General features: G+C 48.6%; 5 protein-coding genes across 5 annotated transcripts; 1 reads left to right on the forward strand and 4 right to left on the reverse strand.

Moving 5' to 3' along the window:
* Nucleotides 1-1,306: 1,306 nt before the first annotated feature.
* On the forward strand, nt 1,307-5,604 carry PFICI_13452 (uncharacterized protein; the record flags this gene model as incomplete). Its single annotated transcript, XM_007842033.1, has 5 exons — nt 1,307-2,378; nt 2,430-2,606; nt 2,653-2,677; nt 2,726-3,301; nt 3,354-5,604. 5 exons carry the CDS (start codon nt 1,307-1,309, stop codon nt 5,602-5,604), a joined length of 4,101 nt encoding a protein of 1,366 aa, XP_007840224.1.
* Nucleotides 5,605-6,894: 1,290 nt separating this feature from the next.
* Nucleotides 6,895-8,603, reverse strand: PFICI_13453 (uncharacterized protein; the record flags this gene model as incomplete). The annotated part of the gene is made up of 3 exons (XM_007842034.1): nt 6,895-7,405; nt 7,470-8,401; nt 8,469-8,603. The coding sequence occupies 3 exons, from the start codon at nt 8,601-8,603 to the stop codon at nt 6,895-6,897; spliced, it is 1,578 nt and encodes a 525-aa protein (XP_007840225.1).
* Nucleotides 8,604-9,820: 1,217 nt separating this feature from the next.
* PFICI_13454 (uncharacterized protein) lies at nt 9,821-10,435 on the reverse strand (the record flags this gene model as incomplete). Its single annotated transcript, XM_007842035.1, has 1 exon — nt 9,821-10,435. One exon carries the CDS (start codon nt 10,433-10,435, stop codon nt 9,821-9,823), a length of 615 nt encoding a protein of 204 aa, XP_007840226.1.
* Nucleotides 10,436-11,705: 1,270 nt separating this feature from the next.
* PFICI_13455 (uncharacterized protein) lies at nt 11,706-13,411 on the reverse strand (the record flags this gene model as incomplete). The annotated part of the gene is made up of 2 exons (XM_007842036.1): nt 11,706-12,866; nt 13,004-13,411. 2 exons carry the CDS (start codon nt 13,409-13,411, stop codon nt 11,706-11,708), a joined length of 1,569 nt encoding a protein of 522 aa, XP_007840227.1.
* A 574-nt stretch (nt 13,412-13,985) lies between these two features.
* On the reverse strand, nt 13,986-16,394 carry PFICI_13456 (uncharacterized protein; the record flags this gene model as incomplete). The annotated part of the gene is made up of 3 exons (XM_007842037.1): nt 13,986-14,411; nt 14,538-15,715; nt 15,794-16,394. The coding sequence occupies 3 exons, from the start codon at nt 16,392-16,394 to the stop codon at nt 13,986-13,988; spliced, it is 2,205 nt and encodes a 734-aa protein (XP_007840228.1).
* Between the last annotated feature and the right edge of the window lie 276 nt (nt 16,395-16,670).

The following is a 16,670-nucleotide window of genomic DNA, read 5'->3' on the forward strand; positions in this document are numbered from 1 at the left end:
TATTGTGTTATAATCTGGTCCCGTCCAACCGCTATCAATATTTAGCATCGTATATACTACATTTAACTGATATTGATGACAGATTCTGTTAGAGAGATTACGTTGTCTATGACGGATGAACCCGATTGTTGCTTTTCAACCAGATTATGTGCGTGTATAAAGATAATGTACACAACTCTGAAAGAACATGACTAGGCGGACATCCTGGCTGAGTTTTTGTTTCGCACGACTTGAGCTGACTTCTCAACAATAGTTACACAGTAAAATGCGATCGAGGCTACGAGTTTTTGATTATAAATTACGCTAACCTGGTCGATTCATGTGTTGGAGCATTCGAATTTATACCAATTCCAAAATCTTCAATGTCACGTTATATTGTATTTATCAAACTTCTAGTTGTCGTTGTCGCTATTCGTAGTGTCGTTGGGATCTGCTGTCACTATGGAATCGTTCACGCTTGTCATCGTAGCATCGCTGATGTAGCATTCCCAAGCTCAGTTGAAAGATCTCTCAAGGGTAGGTAATCTGCAATCTTGGCTGTAGACGCCGCTAATCAGACATTTGTTCAAGTTCCTGGTTGCGAGACACGAAGGCAAATAGGCCCGGCTTCATATCTGTCGAATTGATTTTTTCAACCAAGTTTGCCTTGTGGACGAGAATCGACTATTGTCTGGCATTGTTGCACTGTGCAATTGATGCATTGGGGACGACAATGTAGACTTTGGCGTGCAGGGTCGCCTTTAGCGGTCACTTCAGGTGCTGCGCTCTGCGGCCCCGCAGTGCTGCAGTGGCTACCAGAAGATGATTGCGGAACCCTTGGCAATCTTATGGACCTGTGGACACGAACATGTCAACGCGGGGCAACCCTCCCAAGATGCCGACACATGATAGCTATATCAAACATGAACGTCTCCAGAACAGGCCGGATCTGGGCCATTGAAAATAAATTTGTTCTGCCAGACGAAAACGCTCAGATCGCTCAACTGCATGGTGACCACAGTACGAAGTAGAGGAAGATATCCAGCGTCCTGCATTCGATCCGATTCGCTAGTATGCAGCGCGTAAGGGTGAGAGTGAGCGCGTATCGGTCGGTCAGCACGGTACTTGTAGCATTAAATCGCCCGGCTTGCGTGTCCAGCTTGACCTCATCCAATAGATGGTGCCGCTGACATAAATGCGGCATTGCTCCGCCGACAGGACCAGCCATCCTTCGCCTCCAAGTCCGCCACACCTTCTGGACCCTCACCTGCCCTCTCTCCATTACAACATGCGCAACTAGGCCCATGTTCTGTCGACGTAGACTGACATGGCCGACCAGAGCCAGTCTGTGGTCCCAAAAACGGGACCTCGCCGCCTGCAGCACGATGATTACACTGTCGCCATCATATGCCCCATGGGCGTCGAGCTCGCTCCCATACGTGCCTTGCTTGACGAGGAACACGAAAGTTTAAGCACCAGTCGCGACCAGAACGCCTACAAGCTCGGGATGATGGGCCTGCACAACGTCATCGTTGCTGTGATGCCAGAGATTGGGAACAATGCCGCTGCAATGGTGATCACTCAGTTGCTCAACGACTTCAAGTGTGTGCGCTTTGGACTGCTGGTTGGGATTGGCGGCGGGGTCCCTGATGAAGACTACGACGATGACGAACTGGAAGATATCCGTCTCGGTGACGTTGTCGTTAGCGAGTCCAAGGGGCCTTACGGGGGAGTAGTCCAATTTGACCGAGGGAAAAGCATGTCTAGCGGCTTTGTCAGGACAGGACATCCTAACAAGCCGCCACATCTACTCGCCAGCAGCGTTGAGATACTGAAGACTGAGCATGACCTCCACGGAATTAGCATATCCCGGTACCTCGAGGAAATGTACAATAGGTATCCGCAAATGCAAGCCAAGTATGGGCATCCAGGCTCAGATCGAGATCGTCTCTACCAAGCCACCTATCCACACCAGGGTGGAACAACCTGCAAGAAGTGCGACCTTGCGCAGACAATTGTGCGGGAGGACCGAAAGGATCCTGGACCGCTCATTCATTACGGAACGATTGGTTCCTCGAATATGGTCATCAAGGACGCCCAGAAACGAGACGAATTGCGCGACATCATGGAGATCCTATGTGTTGATATGGAGGCTGCTGGACTGATGGACGTGTTCCCCTGCCTGGTTGTCCGTGGCATTTGCGACTACGCCGATTCCCACAAAACAAAGAAATGGCAGCCTTATGCCGCGTCCACCGCAGCCGCTTATACCAAAGAGCTCCTATCGCATATTCCTCCCGAGGCAGTAATGAAGACACAGGCCGTTACCCTAGAGCATTTGTCTATCAAGATTGACGAACTCACCCAAAGCACGCAACAAGCCTCAAGCCGGTTTCAGTGTACGTAGTAATTGGATTGTTTTCTACGGCATCGACCTGACAAATGCATAGCTGCTGAAGAACAAGAGATTCTCGAGTGGCTCTCTCCAAAAGACATAGACTTCTCCAGCCCATACAATCAATCGCGACAAGTCCATACGCCCGGCACTGGGCAATGGTTGCTTGACGATGAACGTTATCGAGACTGGCGGGATTTCTCACCCGGTCTACTATGGCTACGCGGTGCTGGTTAGTCATTTACCTGTCTCTACGAAGCAGAGCTAATTGGTATCAGCTGGTTGCGGAAAGACAATAATCTGGTAAGATTTCCAGAGAGTTCATTATGGTTACTTGCTAACTTTCTTCAGCTCCACTGCGATACATGACCTTCAAACCTTGACTAAAGAAAGTCGCACAAGTAGCTTAGCCTACTGGTACTTCCGCTTCGATAACACCGGCTCACAAAACGTTTCCATCATGTTGCGATCCATTATTAGACAGCTCAGTCCTTCACCGCTCTCTGCTGGAGTCCGAGCTCTTCGAGACAGGCATAAACAGGCTGGAAGCAATCCTTCACTAGACGAGCTCATTGCGACTCTTCATCACACCCTCCACGACGCAATCGGGGATGTCTATGTTGTTCTTGATGCGCTGGATGAATGTCCAAGTACGGGAAAGCTAGGCCAAAGAGGAAAACTGCTGCAATATATCGAAAACTTGTTCTGTCAACCACGTTTCAACCTACACCTGCTCATCACAAGTCGGCCAGAACCAGACATCTGGACTAAAATGGGTCCCGTATCGCGCTATTCTGTCGATATCGAAGAACTTCTGAAAGCAGATGTCGAGAGATACGTCGATGCCGTACTGATGAACTCCAACTTAGGAAGTTGGGCTCACGCTAAGGAGAAGATCAGAGATAAGCTCCTTTCGTTCGGCGAAAGGTAAGTTCATTTGTTCCCCTCACTCATCAGTTTGCTCACATATTACCGCTAGACGATTTCGTTGGGCTGAACTGCAAATGAGGCGATTCACTCAATGTCCCACGGATAAGGATCTGGAAGATGCCTTGAAGAGCATCCCTCGAAGCTTGGAGGAATCATACCAAAAAGCTTTCGAATCAATACCTAACCGAAGCAGGGTGTATGTAAGGAAGATCATGATGTGGCTTGCTGTATCTTTGCTACCACTCACTACCGAAGAGGTCGCCGCTGTGGTTGGTTTTCGAACCACCGACTTTCTTATCCATATCTGTACTACCCTTCTCGTTACGATCATAGATAAGTTCGATTCAGATATCATCAAGTTAGCTCATTTCTCAGTCAAGGAATTCCTTGTCGCTCAGCTACAAGAAGATGAAAGTTGGCAATGGTACCGTTTCTCCACCAATATGGCACATGAACACGTCGCATATACTGCACTCCAGGCATTAGTCGAGCCACGGGGTGAGCTGAGGCCCATCATCTTCTATGCCGCGGACTTTTGGCATCGTCATGCAAGGGAGGGTCTGAAATCAAGATCGGCAAGTTTGCTTCAAAATCAAATAAACCGGTTTTTCGACCCAAATCATACGAATCAATTTCTTGGCTGGCTGGAAATATTAAAACGGCTGAGATCAAGGGTATACTCGGAGGATAATTTGCAACCATTATACTACGCATCACTCTTGGGTTTCGAGGCAACCGTGCGTGAGTTATGGTTCGACGAGTCCCAGCTCTCCAGAAGTCGAAGGCACCACCAAAATGCCCTCGAAGCAGCGGCTATCAAAGGCAATGTGAGCATCCTAAAATGGATCCTGAACAAATGCGAATTTCCAGAAAGGTATCTATCATTCCGAAAAGTTGCGGGAAGAGTCGAAGCGAACGAAATAGAAGTGATTGCCGAGTTGTGTAATAAGATGCCGCAATCTGAGCTTGATCAGAGCGTGTTTGAGGCTGCTGCGAGCAACACCAAAAATGGGCAACTGGTGATGAAACAGCTTCTCGAAAAGAAAGGAGACCAGATCCATATTAGCGAGGGCATGATGAAAGCCGCTGCGGGGAATTGGCGCTACGGCCATAAGATGGTGGAGCTGCTCCTCGAGAAAAACAGAAGTCAGGTACAAATTACCGGGGACGTCGTTATGGCTGCTGCAAACAACGGAGATCAGGGACAGGAGGTAATGGAGCTACTTCTGGAAGAGAGAGGAGAAGACGTTCATATCGCCGAGGCTGTTATTGAGATGATAGTAGGAAACTTCAATGTACGTGCAGTTGAGCTTCTGTTCGAGAAGAAAGGAGATCAAATCCGCATCACGGAGAGCATGGCTAAGGCTGCTGTGGGCAGAAACGGCCCTGGCGGGTTGTTCGGGATGATCCTAGGGAGGCATTCCCCGAATAAGCAAACTGCGCAGCAGGTAATGCAACTCCTTCTCGACAAAGATGAACATGTCCAGATCACGGAAGGCATTCTCAAGGCTGCTGTGCAGAACGCCACAGGTGGATACAATGTGATGAAGCTGCTTTTGCAGAAGAAGGGTCATCAAATGCAAATCACGGAGAGCGTGATCTGCGCTGCCGCACTGTACGGGAGCTACGAGGTAATTGAGTTGCTTCTCGAACAGCATATTGAGATAACGCAGGGCCTTGTCGAGGCTGCCGCAGGGAACTGGCAGAACGGCGATAAGGTAATGAAGCTGCTGCTGACGAGAACGGGTTGCTCCAGCCTGATCACTGAGAACGCAATCAGGGCCGCTGCTCAGAATGAATGGTGTGGAAAAGATCTGATCGAACTCTTTCTTGAAGAGCTGGGCCACCAGATCCAGATCACAGAAGGTATATTAAAGGCTGCGTCAAGGAATCAACGTTGCGGTGCACAAGTTATGAGATTTCTTTTTGAGAAAGGAGGAGATCAGGTTCAGATTCCGAGAAAGGTAGTCCTAGCTGCCGCAGAGGCCAGAGACTCTACAATGATGCAGCTTCTCCTGGAGAAAGGCGCCGACCCAACCGTCGCAGACAATAATGGCTTCACACCACTCAACACGGCTGCATACTACGGACGCATCGAAACAGTTCGATTGCTCCTGGAGAAAGGTGTCGATTCAACGTCCACAGAATATGGGAGTTTGACAGTACTAGAATGGGCTTTAAAAGGCGGACATATCGAAGTGGTCAAACTGCTCTTGAAGGAAGAGGCAAATCAACTGACGCGCAGGATGACGGCTGCACATCACCCAATATGGCTTCATGCAACGGATACATCGAAATAGTCAGACTGCTCCTGGAGAACGGCGACTCGTTTCTGACCATGTCCCTGGTGTGAGTGGACATTACCACTGGACGGGAGACACATGCTCTAGGAGCAAGCACGACCAATGCGAAGGAGAAGCGGAAAATGGCAAGTTCACAACATTCTACAGTACATAATCAGCAATGCAGTAGGAACTGGGTTTGAGCTTTGCCTTGCGCGTTCCATATCCTTTTTCTTTTCCTTTTTTCTTTTCCCTTTTTCTCTCCCTTTATTTTGCAAGGAGCAAGGCTCAGTCAGATCAATGCTTTGTACCTTGAGTTTCAAAATATAAACTGTCATGTAGGTCAACAGTGGATGAAGTGTGACTGCCATAATGATACGTATTCGTCGCATATATGAGAAAATCAAAAGGCAGTTTCCCCATCATTGATCGCTCTGCTGCCGATTGCAAGTCGGGATTTTATGCGTATCCTAAAGCCGAGATATCTGCCACGAATTTCCTTGGGTCTACCTAGGAGCGATTCGGGCTCGGGCATCCCGAAACTGTTTCCGAAATAGAATGACTTGGATATCGATGTCGACATCGGTGATCTGAAAGAACGTATTCAAAATGTTCTGGGCCAGAATTGCGTAATGTCTGTGCACCAACATCCTTGATTCGGGTAAGGGAACAGCAAATGCCGGAGAACGGCATGTTCGGGAATGCGAGTACGCTCAAGGTGCATCTAAGCAATGCGTACTTCCTAAAGGCACTGCAATTTAGTGTTGCCAAGTGGGCGGTCAAGGCGTTCGAAAGTTTTACTCGTCGTTTAAATGCTAGTGAGGCACCGGTTTTTGCTAGCCCAAAAGGAAGTCTCGATAACTAGGAATGATTCAGCTATGTGTTCAATCAAGGCAAGACCTTCTATTGAAGGAGATGGAGCCTGTATGATTCAAGTTTGAATGTGAATTGAGTGATGTATCACTTCTGGTTGCCCACATTCTGATTTTGCAACCTGCAGAGTTATCCGGATGATCTTCGGCTTCTATCAGGCTTTGCTTGTACAACAGTGGTATGATCGGATACTCAGGACATATTACGCTGAAATTAAAAACAATCTCGCGGCCACTCGAATTGAGATAAAACAAAGTCTATTTGCATGCGGTGTTGCTAGAAAGTGAAATACGGGGGTCTATCCACCTAGGGATTCATGCTCACTAACTCATGCATATGGGCAAGGCGGTAGGTATTTAGCCATTTACATGCCCCAGCTCGACCAATGACATGATCTCAATCGCCTGTCAACTACCTAATAGTAACGTCGACTCCTCAATCAACCCGAGCGATCTTGAAGCCACCTGGTACTCTGCGCTGGAAAAAGCCGTTTGGGTCGTACTTGTGCGCAACCTGTCTAATGTGCTCGACGTTGGCTGCGCCATAGCTCCCGATTGGATCCTGCCTTGCGTCTGCGTAGGGGAGATAGACGAACTCCTGGCTGCTTCCAATCGACTTTGCGAATGCAACGATTCTTTCGTTGACGGCCGTCACCTTTTGCAAGACCAGCGGATATTGTTCTCTACTTTCAGTAGCCAACAAGCTCACACCCAATGCAATAACAGCCTTGTTGCGCGAGTCTCGCTCGAGCCCGAGCATGTTTCCTCCCTTTTCTATGCTAATGTTTGCAAAGTATGAAGGAAATGGCTGGACATCCAAGATCGTGGAGAAGCTTTGGGGCCCAATGGAGGACTTCAAGTCCTCCACAATGCTAGCATGCTCCTCAAAGCAATAGCGCAGAACTCGTGGATCATTAACGATCGTCAAAGATCCAGTTGCGGCGTTCCTAGCGGTGGAGTGTCAGTCATTTTAAAGTTGTCTAAATAGGAGTATTTTGTTGTTAAACGTACAATGTAGCCCCAGACACCGTATTGCCCAGGCCGCTAGATTCGACAAGACTCAATGATAGCTTGGTACCCGGAGTCGACGTTGGGATGCTGTTAAAGGCGTGGAATGCTGTGCTGTTTGCAACATTCATTGTGTTGATGTGCGTGACTGTAAAGCTAGAGTTACCAGTCTCCGGATTGTAGTTCAAGACTGTAAGCATCGCATCATCCTCGAATGACTGATCCAGATCCGTGAATCCAGCAAAGGCGTCAGCAATCTCGTCGGCGTACTCTTCGGCAAAGACTCTAGTTTCGAGCGACAGATTCTTGGTCGGAAATGCTTCAACATCGAACCTGGTGACGATTCCAAAATTGCTGCCGCCTCCTTTTAGCGCCCTCCACAGGTCAGAGTTGGCCGACGCATTCGCGTTAACGATTTCGCCGCTCGCGAGCACGACTTCGTAATTGACGACGCTGTCACAGGCAAACCCCGTTCGCGCCGTATACCACGAGATGCCGCCGCCAAGCAAGAGTCCGCCCACACCCACTATACCCTGTCGTCCTCCCGTTACGGTAACCCCGTCTTTCTCCAGCTCCTCATATACAGACAGCCAACGTGCGCCGGTCCCAAGGCTTGCAACGTTTGTTGCCGCGTCGTAAGTCGTGGCATTCAACTGGGTCAAGTCGATTGTTACACCTGTTGCGATATTGTTCGAGTTGTCAGTCCCGTGCCCACCGCTGCGAATGGCTACATGCCAGTCTCCGGCGCCGCCACCAGCGTCTCGAAGAGCGGTGATGGTTTCAGAAACCTCGACAGCGGTGCTCGGGAGGACGAAGCAGTAGGGCTGCTTGCGCGTATCGATGCCCCAAGAGCCGTTCGCGACGAGGGATGGGTAGAGTGAGGAGGACGGGAGATGCACAGCGTGAGATAGATTGGCGGCAATGAGAGCGTCACACTGGAGGCAAGGTTAGAAGGACTAGACGTGTACTTGGCAAGGGGCTGAGAGAGAGGAGGCTACGTACTGGCTGGAACCCAGTGAGACCTTGGGTATTGTTGCCTGCTGTGGGAGCTCGTCCTTGAGCAAGATCGACTAAAAGCATCGACAATAGCGTCGTAGCGGTTGAGCATGTTGGTTTGGGAAACCGCGGAAATTGCATTGTTATGGATTAGAAAATGGGACCAAATGTGAGACTTTATCGGAATGAAAAGCTTTCCGGCAGTGATTTGCGGTTGATTGAAAAGAATATTTGGAACATCACGACCCGACCGACCTCTTTATTTATGTCTCTCTGGAATCTGCGAATCAAGCCAACATCTGTACTGCAACATCCTTTCTGGCGAAGATTGTCGTGAGGATTCATCTCAGAATAGTCTTGAGGTTTGCGTGCACTGCCACCGATCAAGTTGAGATCTGCGCTCATGTCTGGTAGGCTCGCAAAGCTATACGAACGTGTTCCTGCCACAGTCTACACTTGTGTACTATAATGAGGCGCCCAGTCCTGACGGCCTGTAATCCTGGACGGTCAGCCAGAGGCATCCGGACTTGCCATGCCAGCTGTTGAGTCAATAATAATTCTTCCTTTCCCTGGTGTGGCTAGCTACGTACTCGCGCCAAGGTACGTAACAATAAAATGTTTGTCTATCAGTGGGTATCCTGTTTTAGTAGTGCTTACATATAGCAAGGGCTTGGCTTCGGTCATCCTCGAAGTGCCAACCCATGTAGTAGCGTCCTCCGCTTCGTACTTCGAAAATTCGTTCATCTGATTGGCTCGTCTTTTCCGAGCTTCGTAACTATCACAACTTGTCGCGAGGCAGCTTCGGATCAAGGACGGATTCACGCCACAGTCAAACAAATCCCACAATCGTTCGATCAGTGCTCAAAGGAATCGATTTATAGTATTTCAAAAGCAGAATTTGGCAGTCTCTGCTGTTGTAGGATTCAGACCCCAAATCGTGTCAATTACTGGCAATATTAAGGCGGTTGGGGTGATGGTATTTTCGCATCACGTCCTCGTATTGCCTCGCAAACGACGCCAATTGGTTACTACTCTGTCCAGCAGACTAAAGTGCCACTACCCTGACGGTCAAGTACGTTGTCATGGGTAGCATTAAATTCTTGATGATATTTGGGCTATTTGTCGGCGCGATTTCCCCATGAATATCTTCTAATTATAGCAATGCTGAACTACCAAATTTGACATGAATCTTAATCTCATTCGAGACACAGTCCTCCGTTCAACAACACTTTCTGAAGACGAGGTTGTGCCACAATCAGCATTTTACAATCATGTATACCTTCCAGTCAAAGCGCATATATATCAGTTATTTAGGGAGTGGTTCAAAAAGAATGATTTCGAAGCATCACAGATACTCGCTAAATGGAGATGGAAACTGGTGCAGCTGGGATTGGCACGGAGTCGAATTTTCGTGGTCCGATATCGGGTCGCTTCTTGAGCTGTCCCTCATCCTCCCCGTCCCGAAGACGTTTAATCAGGTCCTCGGGATCCAAATCTACACCGATGGGGTTTTCGGCAAAGGCAGAACTCGCAAAGAAAGTAGACTCTTCATCCACGGTTTCAAACGCGTCGACTTGCAGCTCGATTTTGTTTCCGTCGGGATCCTGATAGTACATACTGACAGTCGGGCCATGGTTGACGCACCAGAAAGGCACAATTCCCCGAGTTTTGCGCTGTTGATAGGCGAGCATGAGATCGTGAAGTGTGTTAAAGGTGAAGGCCAGATGGTCTAGGCCGGCAGAGTTTGAGTCCTTGGGCTTGGTCTCGGGAATGCCAATGATGGCCACTCGATGGTGCTCTTCATCGTAGGTCAGAAAAGACAGTGTGCCGTTCTCGTATGACGCGTGGGCACCTAGAAATGTTTTGTAGAAGGCAACCATCGATTTGAAGTTTGCGGTTCGTAGCACCACGTGTGCCAACTTGGCAGGTGAGAGGATCTTCTCAGTGCCTGTATTCTGAGGCTGTGATTCCATAGTCGATTCTCTTTTCTCTTGAGTTTCTTCTTGATTCTCTATTTGATTCCAGGATGCTGCGTAGTAAAACTCTTCGTCGCAAGTTGGTTGATAGATCAACAACTAAAGCTTATGGTTGGGAAAGATATTTGTATATGCAGAGTTGACATGTACTGGAGAAGCAAATATAAATCTTCATAAACCTGTCAGGGAAACTAATATGATGTCATAACCTTACCATCAATAGTAAATATGTATGTAATGTTCAATGCATTTCGATGATCGAAGATTTAGGGTTTCATGCACAGCACACTTGCATGCAGTCTCCATTGAAAGAATGATGCATTTCAAATCAAACAGTAATCAACTACTTGCCTTGCTTACGGATTTAATGCCGTGCTTGTCGCAATACATACCTCGGCGCAAGATTCGCGTTGCCGAGATACTTTTTGGTGATTATTATTGACTTTCGCTACTCGCGCGCGGCCATGACTGAACTGTAAATTAGCAGTGCACTATCGCTCACGCGCGGTTATGACTCAGCTGCAGCTTACAGGGATTCACCATTTTATACCTGCATGAGGGGAGCACTCGGGCATGCACGGCCAAAACTAGTCCAAGTTGATTATGTTGACATTGCCATTATTGCCTGACTTCTGTAACACGTTGGCTGCGCTGAAAACATCTGCACAAAGGCGGAAAGAAATATAAATGCAACCTAGCCATAGTGTATGACTACTCAGAATTTCTGATTTGATTTGACATCATAGCAGCACAGCTACAGATGTATGATTTCTTCTTATTTCTTAACACCTGACTTCTGCTGGAGCGCATCAAACACCGGCTAACAACAGGTTGGGAGAGAATGATATGATGAGATATGCATATTTATTTGGTACATTAAGCAGAAACATATGGACCCAATGACGCTACTTTGACTATCCGCACCTGCTGCGCCAGCAACCCTGTAGATACCATACCCCTCCCGAGCACACTGGATATTATAGGCAACTTTTCGAAGTTGTAACGTGGAATAACAAAGTGATCCTCTCTTCATCTCAATGAAGTGAGTCTTGAGACACGGGGTAAAAAAGGATCAGATCATAGTCAAGTTTGTGCGGATCTCTCCATAACCATGTGCCTCAGCGCTAGGCTCTGCGCCTCAGTTTTCACTCACCTTAGTCCCCTTGACTGCGAAGCCCTGTAATACCCGTAATCTTCCTGGCCACAAAGACTTCCGTCTCATTGAGATATTAAGAGTGCCCCTTTTCGAAGTGTCTTGATCAGAGAGTTATGCGGAAACAACATAGGTTTGACCTCGAACCTTCGCAAGCGTCGAGTCAATCAAGCTTGTAACCTCAGGGTGCACAGATGTCAGAGTTTGAGAAAGCACCTCTGTTACATTCAACCGTTGCAAGATTGCTTCTGCGAGCAATGGTGATTGGCGACGGTTAAGCATACGAAACCGCAGTATATGTCCTGTTCTTTTTGGGTGAATGTGACTATCGACCAGGCAGATCACGTCATCGCCCTCTGAGATCCGAATGAGGATCACATGCACGTACAGCAAGGTTGTTTTAAATAAGAACTTCTCGCCAAAGTTAGAGTACTTCTCTGGAAAGAGTCCCACAATCTGCATCCCCCTTGGAACTTTTAGATACAACCTGTATATGTCTGTGTACCAATGAGCCAAGTTTGGAAAGCTCAACGTGTTGATTTGGCATCTGGTGTGGGCCAACGACTGTGGCTTTTGCCAATTTGCGACTGATAGTGAGAGCAAATTTTGCTTCGTGCGGACATATATGCCAGGGCCGATCATATCCAGCTCCACAAAGACGAGATGAATGTCGAAAGGACGGCCATAAATATTTCTGAAATCATCAAAACTTTGTCTCGTCGAAGTATCGATGCTTCCAATCCACCACAGAGTTTTGAAAACTCCCCCAATCCACGTCTGGTAGATTTCATCGTAAACCTCCAATCCTTTGGAGGTCAGAGTCCATTGGGGTGATTCCTCATTCCATGCTAGCTTGATTTGGCCACTGTTGGCAAATACAGATGGGGAAGAGGCAAAGACATCGCAAAACTCGGCGGTGATATTCTGGTCAGAGGATTCCCAAGCAAGTAGAGTAAGGTCGCTAGTTTTTTTGATGAGTTCTTCTTGTAGTCTCAAGAATGCCCTTTCTCGTTCTCCGTACAACAAAGGCATATTGATACCGAAGATACCCAGTAGGCAGTAAGCTGTATCCTCGATCCGCGTAGTCTGTCGCTGGGAGGCCCATGACATGCGTTGTGCAATGCTATATGTGGATACAGCATGAGGATCTAGAAGAACCCTCTGCGGGATGGAGGTTATGTTGGCGATGAGACTCGAGAGTAAAGACTTGTCTCCCATTTTGTTCCATCTCTTATCGTAGAACCAAAAGCAATCTGGACCAGGTGCGATAAGTTCCTTTTGAGCAAAGCATAATTAGTCTCCTTCAATGAGGTTGATTGTAGCAATAGGCAAAAAGTGCTTCATGCGTAGCATCAGGGAGTGATATTTCGACCGAAATCGCTCTAAGAGACGAAGGACTGTAAAACACTGACCTGCAACGTCCAGCCTCTACGAAACCATTCCGAAGCCCGCAACTGCTCTTCAAACGGCACGGTGGTTGAGCTTAAGTCACAATCATCAAGGAATGCGTAGCATTCTGTTGCTTCCAAATACCAATGCCACATGGAGTTGATGGCCTCTGAGAGCTCAGCACTGCTTGACTTGTCGATGCAGCATGAGTCTACCCAGGCGTACTTGAGGCCATGTGAGCGGGCCTTTTCGCATGTCATGCGAATCTTTGGCCAGCTAGCCTTGGTCTTGGCTTGATCGAGATTACCCATATCGGCGAACATGACTTCATCGTCCCTCCAGCGGTGCGTCAAAATGGCATATCGTGGTCGGTTATGCTCAAAGAATTCAACAGGATGTAGTTGCTGCGTCTCGGTATCGAGGAGCCACATTTTGAGTGTCGGCAGCTATGCTTTCATGCAGATGGATATGGATATAGAACATGTCAAGACTGAGCTTTTTCTGCTCGCAGCCGCGCGGAAACGATTCGAACTCCACGTAAGCAAGCAGCATTGCGGCTGAGTTATCCGCACCAACCACAGGCGGGGCTGAGCCACTCCCGGTGGCCACAGATTGTTGTGGGTGTATTAGTACTGGCACTCTGTAATGACAGAAGGGGTCGCGCGGACAACAACCGACTACTATGTGTGCATTGAACCACCTGAAATGATTATAATGGTCAAGAACCCGCCGACAATTTCATTGCATATAACCCATTCAACCCCTTCGTTATCATATCGGGTTTCGCCAACTAGACTTACGCATAGCACATACGTGTAGATATGGTTTAGTCATTGTGCCTGTATAACTTCAAAAGGCTGGGGCAAGTGGCAGGGGTACGCATCAGTATTGGGGTTAGGGGACACCACAAATTACCCTGACAAACAGAGACCCTCCACTAAGCCCCTGCAACTAGCGGGCTACTTCCAGCTTGTCTCCGCGCTACCAAATCCCACCTAGGTAGATTTACACTAGCACTACGTCCTGGAGTTCCGTACCGTCTCCGTGGACCGCCTCACCATACATAATTCCATCCTGATAGCAATGCGAAATGAGCTCATACTCATCTGTTTCTCGCACAGACCCTCCTCTCTTCAGTGGACGTAGCACAAATGGCAGGCTCAAGCCAGCGATTATTGCGACCCTGTCACCCTCGCGGACCGCGCCGGCCGCGATGAAATCCGGTGCGCAGCCGAACCGGCCCGTCTCTGTCGTGAAAAATGCCTGGCGGCGCGCAAATCGCAGGATCGCCAAATGTAATTGCAGCACGGGCTCCATGGCCGGATACGTCACATTTTGCATCCCGACGTGCCCAAGCATACCAACCGCGAAGCTCTTGGAGCTCCTCTCGCGCTCCTCGAACGCATTACTCATTTGTGCTTTCCAGGATTTCTATACATATTCAAATAAGCTTTGGCTCAGTTGATCCGTCATTCGAGCTCTAGGCGCCCATGAATAGGATAGAACAGAGGAGCTCAGACCGCCATGGCTTGAAATGGGATAAGAAGACGGACTTACCAACTGTTTCAAGACTGATGAACCCTGATACTCTGCAACCTTGGCTAGCTTCGCCTTGGACATCTCCTTCCCATTTTTCATGATACTTGAGCGCATCAGCTCCACATCATCCTTCTCTAGAACGGAGAACCACTTGTCAAAGCGGTCCTCTTCTTCAGCGTGGTTGACGCACGACTTTTCGTCGTGGAGTAGGACCTTGAGGAACGACATCACCATGTCCTTTCTGGACGGGTAACTCGCAGCATGACCTCGGACGGCTTCGGCCCACTCCCTCAAGAGTGTAAGAGCCTTGTGTAATTGAGCCAGGCTTGCTTGACTTGTCGACGGCTTTTCTAGGTTATCTTCATGACCCTGCAAGGACTTCACATGCACATCGAATGAAGGAAAACTCTTGGTTACCGTCTCAACGAGTTTCACACAGACCCGCAGACGATGAGAGGGCAAAAATTCCCATGCTGGCGGCAAAGAGCTTCCGGCCGTAAAGCGTTTGACATCCTCAGTACAGTTCCGGGGATCCATATTTCCAAAGCCGTGGTCCATGAGGTCCGGCACCCAAGACGGCAGGTTTTCTCTCCGCGTCTTGGTTACGGCGAGATAAATAACATCCAGTGCCTTTTCACTCGAGATTGAGGCAACTGCTGCGTCGTGGAAAACGTCCTCTGTTGGCTTGCGGTAATCTGGTGCAGACATCGGTATGCCGAGCTCTTGGAACACGCCGTACAGCGCAAAAACCTTGTCGGCTGGTACCGTGACCCTTTTTCTGCGCGCACCATCGAGGATGGCCGAGAGCTTGATCTTGGACGTTCTGTTTCCGTCTCCCTGGTTGTACATGTGTAAAATATGGCTGAAGTTTGTCCTTGTGAAGTTCTGGTAACCCTGCTTCACCGCATCCGAATTCTGATCTCCATCCATGCCATCCAGTCTCCTCCTAGCCAGCGCATCAGTGAGTTCTAGTTGTAATTTCATGCTGCTTTGGATTCCGACTTTTGTGAATTTGGCCACCTCGATCTGTGTTGCCACAAACCGTAGTGTTGGAAACGACGCTTTTAAATCACCGCACTGAAACGTAACATCACCTTGTGCTGGCAGGACCACCTCTTGAACTGTCCACATTCTGTGAAACCACGATCGATTGAGTAGCGGTCGTAAAGGATTTTCTGACTCCGGATTATACTGCTCTTTAGATTGCAGTGCTTAGCAGATACTTCTTATTCCGATAGTTTGGGGGGGGGGGGGGGGGGGGGGGGTCGATTCACCTTTGGACATTCGCTGCAAATTTTGAAGCATCTCTCTCAGACTTTCATGTAGCTCTATGTCCTCGGCAAGAGGGACTTGAGCGCTTGTGGGTTCCGACGCCCTCTGTCTCGATACCATATTCTCCATGGCTCCCCCTATATCTAACATGAATCGAAATGCACGCTCTGCTGCCTCATCCTTGTTGCCTAACCAGACAATGACACCGCGACATGCCCCGTAGAGCTCGCCCATCATCGCAACTTGAACACCCTTCTCGTCGATATCAGCTTGGTTGATACAGATTCCATCGATCCACAGAAGTCGTCGGCCGGACTGCCGCCTCAGGGCGCGTAGGGCGTCGACGCAATTCTGCGTTACTAGAATGGTGCTGAATGGAGTAGAGGGAAAATCATTGAGGTTTTCCACAGTTCGGCAGCTTATGGGGCATTCCGGAGTCTGGCCGTCCCAGGTATAGGAAAGGGCTTCGAAATCGAGTACATAATCTAGGCTCGCCTTGTGCAGACCGCACTGGATGTCGCTGGAAGGATCGGAAGCAGGCTCAAGCACGATTATACGGATTGACCTAGGATCGAGAGGGAAATGTTGGTACAAGCTGTCCATATTGACTGATTGATGAGACTTCCTAATGCGACTTGTTGTTCAGTAGTGGGTTGTTCTAGATTAGTCTGATAATGGTATTACGTTCCAAACGGTTTTTGCGGCCGGAATACTCTGCGCTAGCAGCTGCTTTATTTTCGCAAGGACTCTCTAGAATAATTGATCAAGAACAGTTTTCGGAGCCTGACTTTACCCCGCGATTATATCACGTGAATGTGGCTCCTCTACATGGGATCTGGATGTCTGTATTCAGACAGCCTTACGCTGATCGCAGACTTA

This window comes from Pestalotiopsis fici, assembly GCF_000516985.1.
Source record: "Pestalotiopsis fici W106-1 unplaced genomic scaffold PFICI_Scf_11, whole genome shotgun sequence".
Taxonomy (NCBI): Eukaryota; Fungi; Ascomycota; class Sordariomycetes; order Amphisphaeriales; family Sporocadaceae; genus Pestalotiopsis; species Pestalotiopsis fici.